The 19280-nt window shown below is 33.0% G+C and overlaps 4 protein-coding genes across 6 annotated transcripts; 1 reads left to right on the top strand and 3 right to left on the bottom strand.

Annotated features, from left to right (window-relative positions):
- Nucleotides 1-541: 541 nt before the first annotated feature.
- Nucleotides 542-4429, bottom strand: LOC139774611 (beta-ureidopropionase-like). 2 transcript variants are annotated; one of them, XM_071710010.1, is made up of 5 exons: nt 3573-4429; nt 2185-2462; nt 1682-2070; nt 1165-1488; nt 542-783 (listed from the first exon to the last, which is right to left on the bottom strand). In XM_071710010.1, exons 1-5 carry the CDS (start codon nt 3671-3673, stop codon nt 709-711), a joined length of 1167 nt encoding a protein of 388 aa, XP_071566111.1. In that variant the 5' UTR covers nt 3674-4429; the 3' UTR covers nt 542-708. The 2 variants fall into 2 exon arrangements, with proteins under 2 accessions (XP_071566111.1, XP_071566110.1); XM_071710009.1 differs by having other exon boundaries at nt 2185-2429; nt 3573-4423.
- A 474-nt stretch (nt 4430-4903) lies between these two features.
- Pyd3 (beta-ureidopropionase pyd3) lies at nt 4904-8081 on the bottom strand. 2 transcript variants are annotated; one of them, XM_071710013.1, is made up of 7 exons: nt 7946-8065; nt 7724-7751; nt 7218-7398; nt 6574-6818; nt 6069-6457; nt 5542-5859; nt 4904-5171 (listed from the first exon to the last, which is right to left on the bottom strand). In XM_071710013.1, exons 3-7 carry the CDS (start codon nt 7316-7318, stop codon nt 5097-5099), a joined length of 1128 nt encoding a protein of 375 aa, XP_071566114.1. In that variant the 5' UTR covers nt 7319-7398; nt 7724-7751; nt 7946-8065; the 3' UTR covers nt 4904-5096. The 2 variants fall into 2 exon arrangements, with proteins under 2 accessions (XP_071566114.1, XP_071566112.1); XM_071710011.1 differs by lacking the exon at nt 7724-7751 and having other exon boundaries at nt 7946-8081.
- An 83-nt stretch (nt 8082-8164) lies between these two features.
- On the top strand, nt 8165-10447 carry Yl-1 (Vacuolar protein sorting-associated protein YL-1). The gene is made up of 7 exons (XM_071710008.1): nt 8165-8328; nt 8430-8629; nt 8695-8906; nt 8977-9159; nt 9376-9592; nt 9746-9967; nt 10083-10447. Exons 2-7 carry the CDS (start codon nt 8496-8498, stop codon nt 10312-10314), a joined length of 1200 nt encoding a protein of 399 aa, XP_071566109.1. The 5' UTR covers nt 8165-8328; nt 8430-8495; the 3' UTR covers nt 10315-10447.
- Nucleotides 10448-10858: 411 nt separating this feature from the next.
- Rab11 (RAS oncogene family member Rab11) lies at nt 10859-18816 on the bottom strand. The gene is made up of 5 exons (XM_071710014.1): nt 18394-18816; nt 15941-16136; nt 15278-15552; nt 14382-14538; nt 10859-12384 (listed from the first exon to the last, which is right to left on the bottom strand). Exons 1-4 carry the CDS (start codon nt 18431-18433, stop codon nt 14402-14404), a joined length of 648 nt encoding a protein of 215 aa, XP_071566115.1. The 5' UTR covers nt 18434-18816; the 3' UTR covers nt 10859-12384; nt 14382-14401.
- Between the last annotated feature and the right edge of the window lie 464 nt (nt 18817-19280).

Here is a 19280-nt window from a genome sequence, read left to right as displayed (position 1 = left end):
CATAATTTTTAATCTTTGATTTTATTTGAAATTTATACTAAATTAATGCTATATTTTCTTAATAACCAATATTTGACATTTTTACAAAAAAAAACTGCAAAATGTATTTCAACATTGTACGATATAAAAAGTTTTAATTTGTAGATATAGCGATATTAATGTAAATCATTATATTAATTTACCAAAGCAGAGAAGGCTCGTCTGAGGGTAGATTTTAAATATTAATATTGCATAAAATGCTATTACATAATTTATTGAAGTTTTTAAATCGATGTAAATTTTATACAAAATTTGCAGGTTTGATAATTAATATAAAATTTGCAAATCTTACTACATTTTACAACAAAGTGAAATAGTGAAATTGTAATTTTCTTTTGATGCAATTTATGTTTATATGAATTTTGTTGTAACAGATGCGTGGAACAAATAAATCATTTATGTTATGGACAAATATAAATTTTTATAAACCTCAGATAACTCAATTCGTTAATAGATATATTTTAAACCTCAGCTAGGTACGCTGAATCTGTAGTGCAAAATGTATTATTAAATTGAATTTTATTCTTAAAAATATAAAAGTTGATTACACATTTAATGGCAATACATATGATATACAAATACATTTGTATAAATTTAAGATAATTTTAATTATATAACTTTAATTATAAACTTCGTAAACTTCGCATTAGTATAATTGTTTTTTTTTTTTTAATCTTGTTTATCATCGCGCTTTGAAACATATTCAGCAAGTTCTTTAGCATACATGTCGAGTCTTTGGGTCATCTAAAAAAATTCATAAGACACAGAATAAATAAAGTAGAATTTACATATTTCTTAATGTATATATAACATAGTTTTGGAGGTAATGGAGAATTTGTGAAATATATTCGATAAGGTATACTTATTATCGATTATATTTCAATAAAAGGCATTCAAATTTCCTTTTTTTATTTCAGATAATTCACATTTTCAAATAAATTAATGTACACATTTTTATTATGTGAACTAATTCTCTCCCACCTCCCTCCGTTCATTAAATATCTACGGTATTATTAAATGCTTTCTTGAATCACAAGTTAATGTAATGGCAAACTTAGTGCCGCTATAAATTTTATATATTCTATATTATATACAACGAATAATCAGAAAATGTGAAATACTCACCCTATATCCCCACGTATCTTTCACGTGTCGACACATGTTGAGGTCCAATTCTCCAACGAGCAGTCCGTCTTTGTACCGGCTTAGACCTGGAGTTCGCGAGCCATCGGGGGTGGCAATATAACTAGAGCCATAATAGTATTCAGAATATCTATCCCCTGGTGGCATTCCATGACCAGAGGTAAAATCATTTGGGAAAAACTCGCTTCCTACGCGATTGATAGCGCAAGTGTAATAACTATTTGCTATCGCGGCGCATCTTGCTTCGATTGGCCATAAATGTTCCGATAATTCGTCGGTTATAGTTGCGCATGGATTAAAAACAATCTGAAAAAATGTTAAGGAGATTATACGATTGAGGAACTTCAAATAAGATATTAATTAAATGGCGAAATCAGGAAAGATGTGAAAGAATGAATTTTTCCACAAAAGAAAATCGACTTCAAATTTTATGAGAGATAGACGTTGCACCTCGAATTTGTGGCCGTACATGTAGAAACGTCTATGATCTGTGACTCACCTCCGCCCCATTCAACCCAAACATCAACCAGTTCAATGGATGATGACGCCCGTAACTTATATTAATCGCGATGCGTCCAAAGCAGGTGTCAAATACTGGGTGCCCTGTGTTGCCCTCCATGTAGTAGGTGGATTCGTTAAAATCTCCAACACGAGGAATATGATTCTTCCTATGTTTACCAAGGACTGTACCATCGGTGTTGATCACCACGCTGGTGTTCCAGATGGTATCGCTGTCAGTAGAATCTCTCTCCAAAATCGGCGATATTATTACCATGTTGTACCGCTTAGCGAATTTAGACAAAAACTTGGTCGTGACCCCAGTCTCGGCATCCTCCGCAAACTCGCACCACGGATACTTTTCCTTCGTACAAAAAGCGAACGGCATAGCTGCGATGATCGCACAGATCGATTATTACGCAAATTTACATATAACAAAACTATTATAATACTATACATATACACACACAACTATGTATATCATATATAATGAATGTCACGTACTCCATGCTTCTTGGAGACATAAAATGTTAACTTTACATTCAACTGCTCGATTAATATATATTTCAATTTTATTATGTATTTCATCTCGTTGAACTTGAACTGTGTCCCATGTTACTGCTTCTATGCTGTGTTGTATCAGTCCAACACGAACTAGACGTGGGGGACGAAGCTGTTCTTGGATCTTACTAAGCATCTGCCATCCTCTTACTTGAAAATCTTCATCTTCCCAATTTATATCTAATGGTCTAAGAATAATATACATATATATAAATGTCTCACTTATACTTGTACGATTAGTGATAGAATTGATATATGTTGTGCATAATATAATATAGATTTAACTCTGTTTTGCAGAACTATATGCAATATATACAGAGTGATTCAAAAGGTTACTGCCAAACTTGAGGAGCGTATAGAGATGTCAAAATAGAACAACTTTCGATTAGGAACCTATATGTTCTCCGAAGTAATCCTGAGTCAGTACAGATCTTTGAATGTATTGAACTTGGATAATATTAAATAATATACCAATAAAATAATCGTAATTTGCACTAGCTTTATTTTGTTTTTATTAAGGTTTTGTTAAGGATTACACTAGCACAAATTGAATGTACAAAAGGTGTTCGAATTGGCGACCTTCACATTCAATATAAGCATTGCATCGTCGAACAGAACTCTGGCGCACTCTCTCAAATGCCCCAGATATCTCACGTAATTTTTAACAAAACCTTAATAAAAACAAAATAAAGTTAGTAGAAGAGTAGCAAATTGCGATTATTTCATTGGTATATTATCCGAGTTCCAAATATTCAAAGACCCCGTACTGACTCATTACTTCGGAGAACATATGGAGGGGTTAAAGCCATAGTGGTGTAAGTCACTTTTTTTAACCTATCGAGTTAAGTTCACAGATGCAGTCTACACATGCAGATATGTTGAAAAAAGAAGAAAAAAAAAGTTGTCAAAAAAATTGACTTACACCACTATGGCTTTAACCCCTCCATATATAGGTTTCTAATCGAAAGTTGTTCTCTATTTTGACACTTCTATACGCTTCTTTGGCAGCAACTTTTTGAATCACACTGTATATATATTCATTCTATGAACTTTGCATTATATAGTTCTTGTATTTAAGTACATATTCCATACACGCAATGTATAATTATTCATTAAACAAATTACGACAACTAGATACATGTTATTGAACTGCTATCAATATTGCGACAAAACAGATATAAAATGAAAACTGTAAAACGGAAATATACGCTTTTATTTCTGCTCATAAAGTTTAATATGACCAAGTGAAGTATTCTTATATAAATTATTACATATACATAGAAAGAAAATTTATTGTATAAATATATTTTGTGATATATAAATTCTCTTACATAGATGAGATTCCATATAAAATACGTTTAACTTTAGCCAATTTCTCCTTTGGTATATGGTCTTCTAAAATTTTTTCCACAGTTTCCTGAGTTTCCCCCATGATTGCTATCTGTTGGCTGGCTTCTCGACTGAATAATCTTGAAGCTCGAAGTTCAATAAATGTGAAAGCACCTCTCCCCACTGTACCAAAACAACAATGAGCTTAGACAGTACAAAAGACAAATGTTTAAAGGACATTAGAGATAAACAGAGATCTGAAAAGTCCTAACAGACCATTACATGATATTATTCTTTATTTTAGATATAGGCTAGTCAAGTTACGGATTATTTGAGGCTTAAATCGAATTTGAATTCGGAAGCTTAATTTATGTGACATTCAATAGTAAATGGCACTGATATAAACATATCAATTTTGTGGCTCGTCAACCCCGCTCGTTTTTGCAAAAAAAAAAATAAAAATAAAAATAAAAACCATAAAAAACCCTTTCGACCTTTTACTTGAAACGCTGCGAAAACCGTTCGAGATACAGCAAAATTGCACACAGACAATTTTGTAGAGGATTAAATTTCCTATAAAAAAAGTCCGCGAGGGCATTTCTCTCGGTTGCGAATTTGTCGAAAAGACACTTTCCGATCGCGCGACTTCGGGCGCCACTCACGCCTAAACTATTGATTTTAGAGAAATATATTTATGAGAAATTATATCCATATAAATATTTCTATCAATTATTGTATAAAATTTCGTTATTGTATAAAACCAAAAAATAATTGTATATAGTTGATACTTGTTATATAATTTTTAATCTTTGATTTTATTTGAAATTTAATACTAAATTAATGATATATTTTCTTAGTAAGCTATATGTCATTTTTATGAAAAAAAACATTTGTAAAATGTATTTTAACATGTACGATACATAAAGGTTTTAATTTGTAGATATAGAGATATCAATGTAAATCATTATATAATAATTTACCAAAGCAGAAAAGGCTCATCTGAGAGTAGATTTTAAATATTAATACTGCATAAAACGCTATTATAATATATTGAAGTTTTTGATGTAAATTTTATACAAATTAAATTTGCAGATTCTATAATTTATACAAAATTTGCAAATCTTATTAAATTTTACAACAAAATAAAATAGTAAAATTGTAATTTTCTTTTGATGCAATTTATGTGTATATAAATTTTGTAACATGCGTGAATTAAATAAATCATTTATGTTATGGAAAAATATAAATTTTTTTGTAAACCTCAGAAAACTCAATGCGTCAATAGATACTTATATTTTAAACCTCAGCTAGGTACTGTATCTGGAGTGCAAAGTGTATTATAAAATTAAATTTTATTCTTAAAAATATAAATGTTAATTACACATTTAATGGCGATATACGTATATGATATACAAATACATTTGATTATCAAAATTTTTAAAATTTAAGCTTATTATATATAATTTTAATTATATAACTTTAATTATAAACTTCGTAAAATTTGCATTAGTAAAATTGTTTTTTCTTTAATCTTGTTTACCATCCCGCTTTGAAACATATTCAGCAAGTTCTTTAGCATACATGTCGAGTCTTTGGGTCATCTGAAAAAATTCATAAGACAGAATAAATATAGTAGAATTTACATATTTCTTAATGTATTTATATCATAGTTTTGGAGGTAATGGAGAATTTGTGAAATATATTCGATAAGGTATACTTATTATCGATTATATTTCAATAAAAGGCATTCAAATTTCTTTTTTTATTTCAGATAATTTACATCAAACAAATTAATGTACAAATTTTTATTATGTGAACTAATTCTCTCCTCCCTCTCTCCGTTCATTAAATATTTACGGTATTTATTAAATGCTTTCTTGAATCACAAATTAATGTAATAACGAACTTAGTGCTACTATAATTTTATATATTCTATATACGACGAATAATCAGAAAATGTGAAATACTTACTCTAAATACCCACGTATCTTTTACGTGTCGACACATGTTGAGGTCCAATTCTCCAACGAGCAGTCCATCTTTGTGCCGACTTAGACCTGGAGTTCGCGAGCCATCGGGGGCGGTAATATAACTAGAGCCATAAAAGTGTCCAAAATCGTTATGCGCTGGTTTTCCATCACCAGAGGTAAATTTATTTGCGAAACGCTCGGTTCCTACGCGATTGATAGCGCACGTGTAATAACTATTTGCTATCGCGGCGCATCTTGCTTCGATTGGCCATAGATGTTCCGATAATTCGTCAGTAGTTGCGCATGGATTAAAAACGATCTGAAAAAATGTAAAGAAGATTATATGATTGAGAAACTTCGGATAAAGATATTAATTAAAAAGATATTAATTAAATTGTGAAATTAGGAAAGATGTGAAAGAAAGAATTCTTCCGCAAAAGAAAATTGACTTCAAATTTTATGAGAGATAGACGTTGCACGTCGAATTTGTGGCCGTACATGTAGAAACGTCTATGATCTGTGACTCACCTCCGCCCCATTCAACCCAAACATCAACCAGTTCAATGGATGATGGCGCCCGTAACATACGTTAATCGCGATGCGCCCAAAGCAGGTGTCAAATACTGGGTGCCCTGTGTTGCCCTCCATGTAGTAGGTGGATTCGTTAAAATCTCCATTACGGGGAATATGATTCTTCCTATGTTTACCAAGGACTGTACCATCGGTGTTGATCACCACGCAGGTGTTCCAGATGGTATCGCTGTCAGTAGAATCTCTCTCCAAAATCGGCGATATTATTACCATGTTGTATTCCTTAGCGAAATTAGACAAAAACTGGGTCGTGACCCCAGTCTTGGCATCCTCAGCAAACTCACACCACGGATACTTTTCCCTCGTGCAAAAACCGAAAGGCATAGCTGCGATGATCGCACAGATCGATTATTACGCAAATTTACATATAACAAAACTATTATAATACTATATATATACACACACAACTATGTATATCATATATATAATGAATGTCACGTACTCCATGCTTCTTGGAGACATAAAATGTTAACTTGACGAACAGCTGCTTGTACAATATATGTTTCAATTTTCTTATGTATTTCATCTCGTTGAACTTGAACTGTTTCCCATGTTGCTGCTTTTATGCAGTGTTGTATCAGTCCAACGCGAACTAGACGTGGGGGACGAAGCTGTTCTTGGACCTTACTAAGCATCTGCCATCCTCTTACTTGAAAATGCTCATCTTCCCAATTTATATCTAATGGTCTAAGAATAATATGTATAAATGTCTCACTTGTACTTGTAGGATTAATTGATAGAATTTATGTTGTGCATATAGATTTAACTCTGTTTTTCAAAACTATATATTTATATATTTTATTAAGAACTTTGCATTATATAGTTTTTGTATTTAAGTACATATTCCATACACACAATGTATAATTATTCATTGAACAAATTACGACAATTAGATACAAGTTATTGAGCTGCTATCAATATTGCAATCAAAACAGATATAAAATAAAAACTGTAAAACGGAAATATATGCCTTTATTTCTGCTCATAAAGTTTAATATGACCAAGTGAAGTATTTTTATATAAATTACATATACATAGAAAGAAAATTTATTGTATAAATATATTTTGTGATATATAAATTCTTACATAGATGAGTTTCCATATAAAATACGTTTAACTTTAGCCAATTTCTCCTTTGGTATATGGTTTTCTAAAATTTCTTCCACAGTTTCCTGAGTTTCCCCCATGATTGCTATCTGTTGGCTTGCTCCTCGACTGAATAATCTTGAAGCTCGAAGTTCAATAAATGTGATAGCACCTCTCCCCACTGTCAAAATGCAAAGCAACAGCAAACATGAGATTAGACAACACAGGAGAAAAAGATAGATATAGACATATGTTCATTTTAGATATTATCTCGTCATAACACATAACATGACATTAATATATGTTATAGCACGTATTATAATATTATTGTTGTATCATGTTAATAGCAAAGCAAAGTCGTTTTATTCAAATTTGTTTTACTCATTATATTAAATGTAAATGTACATCGGAGAAGAATTATGTACAAATATATGCATATAGATATAATTAATATAGATGCATATTACATTAGAAAATATTCATAATTACAGACACAATTTTATTACCTATATATAATGGAAAAATATTTTTTTCCTGTAGAATCAGAATGATATCAATCTAAATTAAATAGAAAACTTGTAGAGCATCGCAGATTGTTAACTTCATAGTACATAAGGCAATACGTTTATTATGTACAATTTGTTACAATGTATAGCTACAATTTTTGATTGCGGAACTGAGCATCAATCGAGGAACAAATTTATCGCATAATAGCGTAAAATACATACGTAATTTTTATAACGCACAATCGTGGCGCACGATTATCTTATCTGTACGGCCGTGTGCAAACCAGTGCAAACACATCAAAGCATATGACGTGACGGAAAAATACAATCGAGAATCTCAAAATTTACATTTGCCATCATAAGATGGCAGAAATGTCGGATCCATCTGACAGCTGACCACGGTATACCATATTACGATAATGCAGTTTGGCTTCCACATGTTTGTATTGTTTGTAAGCAGTAGATAGCTGCGTCAAGTAACGGGCAAATTCTAGGAGCAAATTATTCGTGAACTCTTTAAAGCGTGATAAAACAATATTTACGTTGTCTGTGAGCTTGGCGAGATAAAAGACTCGGAAGTAGAACGGAATATTCCAAGACTGAAGGTTCTAATCTAAATATAACCTTACTTGGCAGAGTATTAAGAATGATTTGTCATCAATAAAACTGTGCTCTAATATGTTTGCATTTTGCTCTTTTCTCCCAGGTAAGACGTAATTAGATAACGTATATCAGTTGTATTGAAAGTTGCTAGCTAGAAAGTTTCATAACGATGGCTGCGACGAGAGAAAAGCGTGCGAATGCTGGCAATAAAATGGCAAGATTGTTGAACGAGGAGGAGGAAGATGATTTCTATAAAACTACATACGGTGGCTTCGATGAAGTGGAACAGGATCACGATTACATGTTTGTGGCCTCCATAGTGCTACCATAATGAAAACTCGCAAGGTATATAAATGTCTGAATTTTAGGGAAGAAGATGAAGCGGAGGACGAAGTGGATTCAGACTTTAGCATTGATGAGAATGATGAGCCGGTATCCGATACCGAGCAAGAGGGGCCGAAAAAGAAACGCAGATTAGTGACGAAAGCGTATAAGGAGCCTAAGCCTGCTGCGCAATCAACACCCAGAGAAAGGAAGATAAAACAATCGAAACCAGATAAGATTTTCATAGACAGCATAGGTAACGCGAATACTTCAGTGCATGAATTACATGTTTCCTTCCAAAATGTTTGCTGTAACATCTTGTGCAGAGAGAAAATCAATACGCCGCTCTACCGCCGCAAAGTCGGCAGCTACGCAGAAACGCTTGCGTGAGAGAAACGAGGATCAGAGGCGGAAGGTAAAAGTTGTAAAGCATGATATATGGAAACCCACTCAGGAGGAATTACTAGAAGAAGCGTTGCAAACAGAGGAACTTAATGTGAAATCGTTGGGTATGTATAAAATAAGTTTATATCTAACAAGATTTTTTATTCAGGCATTTTTCGCTTTCTCTGACTAAGAATAGAAAATACAAATTAAATGGGAAAACTGAAAATGAGTTTAAAACAATGTATCAAAGTCATATTTCTTCCTAAAGAATAAAAAAAATCTCAAAAATGTTAAGAATGTACCTTTAAAACATAGCTAGGATTTTTTTACATTTGCAGAAAAATATCAGAAACTAGAAAATGAAAAAAAGACTACGAGAACTGTGAGAAAGACACATACTGGACCGATGATTAGGTATCAATCAGTGTCGATGCCAGTCATGGTATTATCTGAGACACGCGTGGATGAAGATGAAAAAATCAATGTTGAATGTGATGATGAGAAAAGAGGAAATTCTAATAACCCAGGTTCTGACAGCTCTCCAAAAGAAGGAAGGTATATATTTCATTTATTTTTTCCAATTAAAACAATGTTTTTGTCAATGTTAAAATATAACGGGATATAAAGAAGAGAAAACCTCTAAAATAAATGTTTAAAGTATATACTGGATTTAATATTTTTTAACCCTATTTATTTAATATATTTCAGCGAAACAGAGTCAAAAACAGATGGGAAAGACGATAACAGGAAAGAATCTGCGGATACAGCTGTCTCTGCACCCACTAAAGAAAAAGATATTCATGCCGAAGAAACTGGGACATTTTATGAACGGACGTTTATTACTTACGAAAACGAACAATCGTACCTAGACGTATTTAAGAAATCGACACAACAAAGGCCGCCGTTGAAGCCTCTATGTGCAATCACGCGGTAAAAAAATATTATTTAAAGTTATTGTTAAAGTTGCCTATCTGCATTTTGCTATTTGTGAACAAATAATATAATCTAGCATTAAAAAAAAATTAAATTTGGATTGTTTTGTTAGATTGCCTGCTAAGTATCTGGATCCTATGACACAATTACCGTATAAAAATGTACAGACCTTTCGATTGCTTCGAGAAGCTTATTATCAGCAGTTAGAAGGTCGGACTGATCTTAACGATGCCTCTCAAAGTCCAGAATTAACGCGATGGCTTGAATGGCGACAGAAAAATCATGGTAATTCTCAGAGAAATACTATTCGTCTGGAGTCAGCATCTTTACCTGTATCTTCATAATCTTCTTTTCCTGCTTGTAAGTAGGAATTTAGGATTAAAAATAGCCTGTTTTTGTTATTCCCACGACCTAATATAAATTAAATTTCTACTATGTATTTATAATAAAGCACAATATAAATATCTTTATAAAATATCTAGTTTGTTTTCATGCACGGTATCCTTGTAATACTAATTGTAATACATAAATTGACGCTATAATTTATAACAAGCTTTAAACAAGTTATAAATTATAAGAATAAATATTTTGTATATATGTATATAGAAATATTTCTCATATATTATAGTTTTATGATTGAGAACATTTTATGCACTATGATTAAATAATTTCAGCGATTATTAGTACTATACAATGTTATATATTGCACAAAACAATCATATTTATAAAACATGTTTGTTTCAATTAGTTCTTTTTTACATCCGGTAACAGATTGTATTCCATAAGGAGCTAATTAATTCTATCATGTAAATGTGTTGTCACAGCGTAAAAATAGGGAGGCATATCACTTACAAGCACTTGTGGATACATTCATTATAATCATTCGTCTTAAAAGCAAGTTTGGTATTTTATTAATAAAATAACGAAATACAAGACATTATTAATAATCTATATCGTTATAGATATAATATCCTTTTTGTATTCAACTGAGGATGAAACAATCTTATATCTTAAATCATATTTTTCAGCTGTGTATATATATAAAATTTATTCTACTTAGTTTAAAGGAAATTATAAATTTGCCTTTCCTAAGTTTTGTAGCTTGTGGTCTAAGGATACATAATAAATCAAAAATATCTGTAGAAAACTATGGTCACTTTGACATTGCTTATACACATTAGTTCTGAGTTTCGTGTATCCGTGTATCTGTGTCTGTGTGTGTGTGTATGTATGTAAGTCCATAACAAAGTAATAAGCCTGCTATATCAAACGGTAATTATACTTGTGATCTTACCACTTTAAGATTGCTTCGAGAAACAACGCATTATTTCTCATTTCTTACAATGGATATATATATATATATATATATATCCATATATATATATATATATATATATATATATATCGCAATAATATAAATTATGCGTACTCTATATAAATCAGGTTAAACGCACGCACGATGCACTATAATTATCTTTCATTAATTATCTTGCTTTTTTTAAAATAATCTTCCTAAAGATTATTATAAGTGATAAATTTCAAACCGTTGATTTTTCATGTAATTCATCGAGAAATAGACACTCCGATTTGTCAACACCTTACTCACTCTCTATTTTATTTAGGATACAATAAAAGCTCGTGAGACGATAACGTATCATACATATTACAGCCACACAGAAAGCAACATCTCTTAGGGTTTTGAAAAACGCCTACTATACAGCTTTGTTTGTAATTGTTCTTATATAATTTTTTCCGGTAAGAAGTTTGGAAAGATTCATGTAAAAATAAAGTAATCCCGAAGCATGTAGTGCCCAAGCTTGTATAGACTAGTACTATTATTTACGAAGAGCCGAGAGTGAGCAACGAGAAAGGACTATCTCAAGAGTTAGCTGTTTCCACCATTAGCTATATATTTGTTTTCTTCTATGCAGTGCATGATAGTACTTATTCACGATACTTCATTGCATATACGATCATAAACTGTTCACATACTCACGATCACGCTACGCGTTAAGAAGAGTCGTATATGTATGTATGTATGTATTACAAAGAAGCAGTAATATAACATTTATTTATATTATAACATAATTTATATCGTGACAGATAGAGAGACAAACAGAGAGAGTAAAGATGATCTTTTTTTTTCGCGGAATGGTGCGCATATATGCACGCTTACAGCATCATACAATCTTTTTTTTTGTCACTTATCCTTACTTGATTATTTCTACGAACATGTAATGCATACTCGTATATGGATTGATGGATGTCCTCTCTCGCATTGGTAAGGATAAAATCTCCTTTAACATATGAGATTACATGCTTGCGCACATAGTCTTAACTCTCGTTCTGTTATGCACCTGTTATATCTACCGCCAACTAGTACTCCCACTTTTTTCCCCTCCGCAAGACTGCTTCTGTAAAATAAAATTATACTCTTTATGGCTACAAGCAATAAATATTTGAAAGTGCACTTAGTAAATAACGATTATTAATTGTTTCGTGATTGATTTATTATATATTTGGATTTAATAAATATATAATAAACGGTATTATAAATAGAATTATGAAATAAACCCAACAGAAATATATGTATATATATATTCTGAGATATACAAAACTCTATTACTCGAATATAGACTCGAATTACTAGCATACTTTTTTCATATTTATAATATATTTCAGATAAATGAGTGTCAATGTAGTGTCTATTGAAGTATAAGAAATAATTCACTCAATTAAATTAATACTAGGCATGTATTATAAGATTATAAATCTTCAAAAAGTTTAGAAATTATCTGTATAATAATAAATATAGTTCAGCTTACAATATATTCAATACTTCACATAATAGCATAATATCGGAATCTCTGAAGAAACTTCTTTAGTAGAAAAATTCACATATGGAACATAAATCAAATGATTCTGAAGGATTATGGATATATGGCTGCCTAAACCTTAGAGGAAAACAAAAAAAATTTACAAGCAATATAAATAATAAATCTGTTTTTTTGTCGCACTCTATATTTAAGATGAGAATGTATGCTCATTATTTGTACGAAAAAAATAAAATAAGTATAGAATGCTTACAAAGATACTTAAATAGCTAATATTGTGAATTCATATAGATGCGCTTCTTAAAACGTACAAAACCTATAAAATATTACATAATTCCGTAATTATTCGGAATCACATCCACGCTTACGTAAACTTTCTTTACGATGACGTCAGAGATCATCTAGATTATACCACACATGAGTCATCTTATCGATGCTCAATATCAATTTTCATCGAATTTTTTCTCTATTTTATTATTACCAAATATGTTATTAAAGGGGATTAAAATTATTTCATATTAAAGATTAAAAAAGTATGTAAAAAATTTCTAAAATTGATGAAGTAGATTATCTATATATATGTATACTATACATAAAATGATTGAATGTAATACGGTAGTAATAATATTAATGAAAAGATTATTACATGTATAAAAAAATTAGTTTAATAAATGCACCAAAAATATTCCAGCTTATTTAGATATTTTGAAATGTTTAATAGTCTAAAAGCAAGCTATATGATTACAAATAATTTCAACATGTTCAGTGATATATATTTATTGTTGGACACACAAATATCGTTAAAATTTTTATCGCCTGTTTCTGACTATTATAAAGCATTTTATCTAACTGTATAGAATATCCGAAAGCCACTGGATGTCCTTTTAATCACAAATTCTTTAGCCAATTCGAAATCGATGTTTCCTTCGTGAAAAAATCGATAGAAATCCTTAATTATCGTGATTCCAATTTTCAATTAATTAGTTTCATTATTCATTTAATTTTGATACTTAATTCGCGAAGTGTCTTTTACTTTCAATCGTTAATTATTCGAAAAATATTGATTCGACATATCCGTTGAGAAAATGTCAACTTTGAATTAATTGAGAGATAAAGGACATCTAGTTGTTTTAAAACATCCTGTATAAATTATGCAATCTGCAATACAATTTGTTTCCTTTGAAGGTAATAACAAACTTAAATATTTTAATTATTTAAGTAGAAAATTGAATATGTATAAGAGACTCTATATATGTACAGGAATAAACAAGTCAGTATTTCAATATGGTTTTGTAACAATGTATAGAATATAAATTATTGGAATGAAAGAAACATGATGGAAGTGTCTTTAGTAATATTTAATTTTGATATATGTTAAAAATTAACTCAATTTACAATCAAGTTAACATTAATAATAAACTAACCACAGTTTTCTTATATTAAATCTATCCTATTATACAAATGATCATTCCAGAAACTTTTTACTGCATCATAAACGAAATTTGTTTTCATTAGAAATTAGATATTATCCCCAACTGTACTTCCGCGATATTCATACTGTATATACGTGTACACACATTTTAAGCAACAAGGTGAGTCACTGGCAGCACTGCTTACGCATTCCCTCGGCATTCATCGTTGGTTTGACTTCAATTTGTTCTACATTCTGTGGCCGGATTGTATCACCTTCAGGTGGATCTCGTATCTGTTTTTGCGATACGATTCTGTATATTTCTGTAAAGACAAAAAATTTTGTTAAATGAGACAATAAAATATGCCACGTGCAATTTTAATTTAATTTAGCATACAATAAATAATCTCCACTTTGATATAGAGACAAAGCCTTTCAATGATCTCAATAAAATATAATATATATTAGATATTGAAAAAATATTTATAGTATTATATTACAATATTTCGAAGTAAATATTATATATACACAATTTCAATTCTATTGTAGTATTGCAATTTGCACTGTCACGAAATGAAAGAATTTATATAGAGTTAGACAATTTTGTTAATATATTGATGGAATTTTTCATGAAATAATGGAATGAATCTCATGTAATAATAAAAGTAAATTCTATATTCTATGGTACTAAAAAACACAACATATAGTACAACACATATATCAATAACTGTAAGAAAGCACTGATAAGTGATAACTGTTTTCATGGAAACAGACACCAAAACATATTAGCTATTACAGTTCTAATATGATTTTAATTCCAATATTTAATAATCAATTCAGTAACTGCTAATTTCATATGACATCATTGGATAATGTTCTGTAGGAGCAATTGACCCATAGACTCGGCCGACCGAGTTTGATCCTGACCCTCACCCCATATATGTATGCCTCGATTTATAGGATGGATTAAAAAGTCAAAAAGTTTTGAGCGAAAGAATATGAGATGTTTCGGGAATAATAAATTCTAATATACATAACAGTATCGTTGAAGAGATCTATTACCTGTTAATATGTTTTGAAACGCTGTCTCAACGTTAGTAGAATCTAAAGCGGATGTTTCAATGAAAGACAAGCCGTTCCTCTCAGCAAACGCTTTAGCCTCATCAGTTGGAACAGCACGCAGATGCCTTAAGTCCGACTTATTTCCCACTAACATGATCACAATATTCTGATCGGCATGGTCCCGTAATTCTCGTAACCATCTTTCTACATTTTCATACGTCAGGTGTTTCGCAATATCATACACGAGTAGTGCACCAACTGCTCCGCGGTAATATCTAATAATTAGAAAAAGATTATTGATATGTATGTCATATATCTTTATGGCAAATGTTAACTTTATGAATTAAGTTTCTTTTTAACTCTTTTACTCGCATACATTTTTATAGTCTCTATTCTCTTAATTGTGAATAAATATTCAAATATAATAATAATAATAATAAATAACAACCTGCAAAATTCAACTTTCACTATTAAAAAATCAAAGGTTCAATAATATTCTATTATTCAATTTAAAGAACAATCATTTTTTCATTTTTTGGCCTCTCAATATTTGTATTTATATATAAGCAATTATTTACAGGACTTAATGATATTACTTAAAATAATTCGTGATAAATAAGCTATTATTTTTAAACTTTTTGCTAACAAATATGTGAAACTTACGCAGAGGTAATCGCACGATAGCGTTCTTGTCCAGCTGTATCCCAAATTTGGGCTTTAATGGTTTTACCATCTACTTGTATACTGCGCGTTGCAAATTCGACTCCGATGGTAGACTTCGACTCCAAATTGAATTCATTTCTTGTAAATCGGGATAGGAGATTACTTTTTCCTACTCCAGAATCCCCAATGAGGACAACTGAAAAGACAAAAAGAATCAATTAGACAAATGCTTAGCAACAATTAAATTTTGGGATTGACAGGGTCATTTAACAAGTGAGAAATGGAAAAAGATATATTTTATAATAGTTATTGTATTTCTCTCTTTCTCTCTCCCTCCTCTCATCTCAGGTACCTAGTATCAGATCACATATCAAACTTGACTGCAACTGCTCCGAGCAGCTGATATATTAAATTCTTATCATTATTATCTAAAGATAATAACAATTAGGAATTTTGAGTGTTTTAAATTATCCTCGAACGTGCAACTAAGATAAAATATAAATTTTATATTACAAAACTATTTATATATTATTTTTTAAAAATACCTCAATTGTATTTAATCTCAATCTTGCCCAAGTAGATGTATATGTGGAAATAGTTAAATCTGTTTCAAAGTCAATAATTATGATATCATCAAAACATTCCCTAAGATCAAATTTCTATCATCATCCAAATTTCATAATTAAAATTATCAATTATTGTGGCTGCATTCCGATATTTACTGTCAGCAACTGTCAGTACTGAAAATCTATAGTATACGTGATGTAAAATATAGAAAAATATATAGATTTTCAGTACTGACAGTGAATATTGGAATGCAGCCTTTATAATAGGTACCATGAATGTTGAATATCTATAAAAGTAATGACTTAATGACCACTGCATAAAGCTCTTTATCTGTAAAACTGAAAAAGTTGTGTCATGTATCGGTGAATCAGTGCCACATGTCATGATCATGTATAGCATACACGTACAACATGCATGCGTACTCTTTGCATAGATCGCTATTCAGACGCAAAGCATGGGAAATAAAGCATAGCAAGGATTTCATTGGTCCCCCTCATTCTACATCTGCTCTCTTCGCTCTTCCCAAAGTAAGAAATATAAACACAGTGTATATATGTATTCGGTACACGAGTATATCACGTTTACATATAACTTTCTCATTTGTCTAAAGCCAAATTTATAATAAAAAATTAATCAATTACTTCGACAAGACAATTCAGGAGAAAATTTCGTCATACATCTGACTCCTGTCTTAAAAATTACTTGTATAAAATTGATTCTGTGTACGAATCACACTTATTAAAAAAAGATATACGAATAAAAGGAAAGATATGATTAGCCCAACTTATCAGCCTGCTACAATACTGCGTAGTCAGATCAGGGAACAGTGACAGTGACCAAATATATGACTACAATATACCCTTATTAAGTTAGGGGTCAAGATTGACCAAATTGATGGAACCGTCCCATGAAACGATACTACACAATGGTGCTAAAATAACCGAACAGATCTGCAAAGCTCCAAACTCTGCGATCAACTGATTAACGTAATTGATTAACATTAACTGTCGCAAAAAAAATCAACAAAGAACAAGGTAGGCTGCGTTTCAATATTCACTGTCAGCACTGACAATCTATAGTATACGTGACGTAAACTATAGTTTTTCAGTACTGGCAGTGAATATCGAGACGTAGCCGTAGTAGATACGACAGCTGACGATAGAGAACTGACGATAGCGTTTATAGTAATTTGCTCTCTCTCTCTCTCTCTCTCTCTCTCTCTCTCTCTCCCTCTCCCTCTCCCCCTTCCGTTTCACGAAAGTGCAGATGATGCGGAATGACAAGGCCGAAAGAAATTTCATGTATGCCAGACGCGCACGAACGAATACATCCGCACGACGGACATACAATCGTCATAGCGGATGTAACATCGCGTATATTCGATACGTGTATATATCGCGTCCAATTACATGCGTAATGTACAAATCGCGGGCGTTTTTCGCGACGCAGGGAAAGAGCCCAAAGAGGGAGCGGGACAGGCAGGAGAGTACGGCAAGGGGGAAGGGGAGGAAGAGAGGAGGACGACCGGAATCGGCGACGGCGAGCCGTCGACCAGGAAGTCGCCTCGAGGAATCGCGGCGGGACGCTCTTTCCCCCCTCGCGGAGAACGGATTAGCCTCCGCGATGGTGGGTCATCGTTTCTGATGTCATCGCGCGCGCAGGCGGCCGCGGACGATCGTCGACGTTCACGAGACCGACGTTACGGCGGTCATCGTCGCCACGGTGGAAAACGGCAGCGAAAAACCTCGTCGGTCACGGGGACCATCTCTCGAGTACGTGAAAAAAGAAAAAAGATAGCGGAGTCACACTGTTCGAGAGGAAGACAGAGATGGAGGGTGGGAGGGAGGGTGTGAGAAAGAGAGAAAGAGAGAAGCGTGGCGATTTACCTTTAAATAAATAATCGTACTCGTCGTCCCGAGTGCCCATCTCGACCGCAGCAAACAACAAGCACCTCTGAGCGAGCCGACGTCGGTTACCCCCGGGGTCGGAACCGCGCTACTGCGACGACGTATGGCTTATATACAAAGGGCAGAGAGGAGGCCGAGGAGCCGCCGATTGGCTCCCGAGTCCCGTGGGTTGCTCTCTACTGCTGCTGCTGCTGCTCTCTCGCTTCCCTTCTCGGTTCCCGTCGCGGGATGCACGCAACGCGAGGGCGGGCAGGCAGGCAGGCAGGAATCCGGCCGTCGGCTCGCGAACGATAACGGGGGAACGTAGACAAGGGGAACCGTAGGCGGTGCGGGCGCGCGAGAGCGATCGGCGACGGCGATACAATTATTTTCGTTCTTTCAATTTAACTGTACAATATGGCCTCCTTTCTACACGCCCCTCCAGGGCCGGACGGGTCGGCGCACGCGCGGGCACGCGCGCATGCGCGCGCGCCCGCGCGGCCGCTTGAAAACGGATTTCGCGGCCGGGGGACGCGCCCCTGGGGCTAAAACGTAAACGCGCGAGAATCGAGGGGGAAAATGGGGCCGATTCGCTTTGATCGTACCCTCCACATTTCGGTTTCCCTCTTTTTTTTTTTCAGCTTCATTAACACGCTTTTGTTCGTTGAATCGTGACCAATGTTCTGTCCAATGACCGATTTCGCAGGGCCAATCGAAATCGAAGATTTCGCAAGTCGTTGGAGGATTTGTTCCAACGATTTATGCACGCGAAACTCCATCTATGATAACTTTTGCTTCCTAGAATTTCGCGAAGGTTTACCGTCGTCGATAAGATATTGGACGAAGATATAAGAAAGCAGATGTCAATTGCGCAAATAATACAAACA

The sequence above is a fragment of the Temnothorax nylanderi genome, unplaced genomic scaffold (genome assembly GCF_030848795.1).
Source record: "Temnothorax nylanderi isolate EJ_2023f unplaced genomic scaffold, tnyl_v1.0 TNYL_tig0084_pilon, whole genome shotgun sequence".
Lineage (NCBI taxonomy): Eukaryota > Metazoa > Arthropoda > Insecta > Hymenoptera > Formicidae > Temnothorax > Temnothorax nylanderi.
The sequence above is the reverse complement of the archived record's forward strand: the minus strand, read 5'-3'. Positions and strand labels throughout refer to the sequence as shown.